Source organism: Limanda limanda, chromosome 19, assembly GCF_963576545.1.
Source record: "Limanda limanda chromosome 19, fLimLim1.1, whole genome shotgun sequence".
Classification (NCBI taxonomy): Eukaryota; Metazoa; Chordata; class Actinopteri; order Pleuronectiformes; family Pleuronectidae; genus Limanda; species Limanda limanda.
This window is the reverse complement of record NC_083654.1, coordinates 3742378-3744023: the sequence shown is the minus strand read 5'-3', so window position 1 is coordinate 3744023 and position 1646 is coordinate 3742378. Positions and strand designations below refer to the sequence as shown.

Genomic DNA, 1646 nt, shown 5'->3' with positions numbered 1-1646 from the left:
GGACAATCGACCTCTCAGATTTCAAAACGCTTTATATTTTCTTCTGGAATTTAATTAAACATACAGACACAAACTTATGTTATTTACCATGCACTGAATAATAATGTTTTAATTTGACTAACACCACATAATGATTTGTTCATAAATATATATATATATATATATATATGTCAGAGACCTGCTTTACCAAATATTGTTGCAAGCTCCCTTGCCCTTATTTGATGAATTCCAAAAGTTGGGGAGCACTATTTTCAACGCCATAAAGTATTAACACTGTTGACTCTTTTGTCTTTCTATCATACAGGTGTCCTGAGATGACGGAAGTAGAGCCAAAGTTGGACTTTGCCTCCTCGGGACGCTCGGGGAGGAGAAACGCGCTGCCTGACATCCTGGGCTCTCCAGCAGGCGTAAACCCTGGAGACCTGCCTCTTAAACTAGCTGAGATGTCCCTCAAAGGTAAAGTTGACTATTTGTACTTTTTGTACATTTTAGTATTAAGCACAACACAAAGTACAACTGGGATTAGGTTGTAAATGTATTTTGTTCTTTAGTTTCCCTGATTTTTCAGTTGTCTCCTCCAAGTTGTTTGCATCTGAGGACCTGAGTATGTGAAAGGTTGCCTGTCAAGAATTTTGCTCTGACTTTAAACTCGCCATATCTCATTAATAGGATGCCAGTTTTTTCACAGTTTCAGTTTTTCAGACATAACAAATGCGAGTAAAAGCACCTGATCTCCGCAGCAGATTGAAGACATTAGCTCCTGCCTGCTATGGCTCTTACACTGTATGTGTCAGAGTCTCTGTCTGAGTCTGACTCCTCTGATCTACGCTCAGTCTACACTTAGATATTAGGACACGTACAGGACTGATGTTTACTTTGTGTATGTTTGATTCTCTAGAGTTTATTAGACACCTGTTTAAACCTGCTACACAACGTGTCCTCATTGTCACCAGTTATTGTCGTTTGGGAGTCATCCTCACAAGTTTAAAAGTAATTCCAATTTTAATACTTTTTTAACATCTTGCTATTATAGTGGAAACTCACAAGCCAGTCCCAATAGATTCATTGCTCAATAACTAGCAATATTTGCCGTGTTTATTAACATAAGAGAAGCTGTAAAATGACTCATGACCCAAAAATGTCAACAGCTGGTGTTGTATTAACCATGAAGTCATGAGTATTGATCAACCAAAGATTTAGATAGTTCCTTTGCCCTTGACAATAACAGCAACATACTGTGTTTGTTATTGTCTCTTGTGGACTTTTGTGTGCAGATGGTCCAGGAGGGGCCCAGTCGCCCACGGCGGAGGAGCCTCCAGCGCCACCGGAGGGCTCAGAGGGGAAAGAGGGATCATAGAGACTAGTTTATTTACCTCCCTGGAGACCTGCAGAGATCACCTGAGGGACGGGATGAGGAGCGAGATGGAGGGGAGTGACCTGCGGGCGAAGGCTTTACGATCTGTGTAGAGTCAGTCTGTCTGCGGAACAGCTGAGCCACAGAGGGAGAGCGACGAACCCACTCCCCACTGACTGAGGGCAGGAGCGTGGGACTCATTGGGACACATCTGAACACTGTCAGACGTTACCCAGTTATGAACCACTGAGTTTGTTTGTGTGTATGTGTGTGTGTATGTGTGTCTGTAAGT

The 1646-nt window shown here is 42.3% G+C and overlaps 1 protein-coding gene across 1 annotated transcript; it reads left to right on the top strand.

The window, feature by feature from the left end:
- The first annotated feature begins 314 nt into the window (after nucleotides 1–314).
- pkib (protein kinase (cAMP-dependent, catalytic) inhibitor beta) lies at nucleotides 315–1357 on the top strand. Its single transcript, XM_061092185.1, has 2 exons — nucleotides 315–456; nucleotides 1275–1357. Exons 1-2 carry the CDS (start codon nucleotides 315–317, stop codon nucleotides 1355–1357), a joined length of 225 nt encoding a protein of 74 aa, XP_060948168.1.
- The last annotated feature ends 289 nt before the right edge of the window (nucleotides 1358–1646 follow it).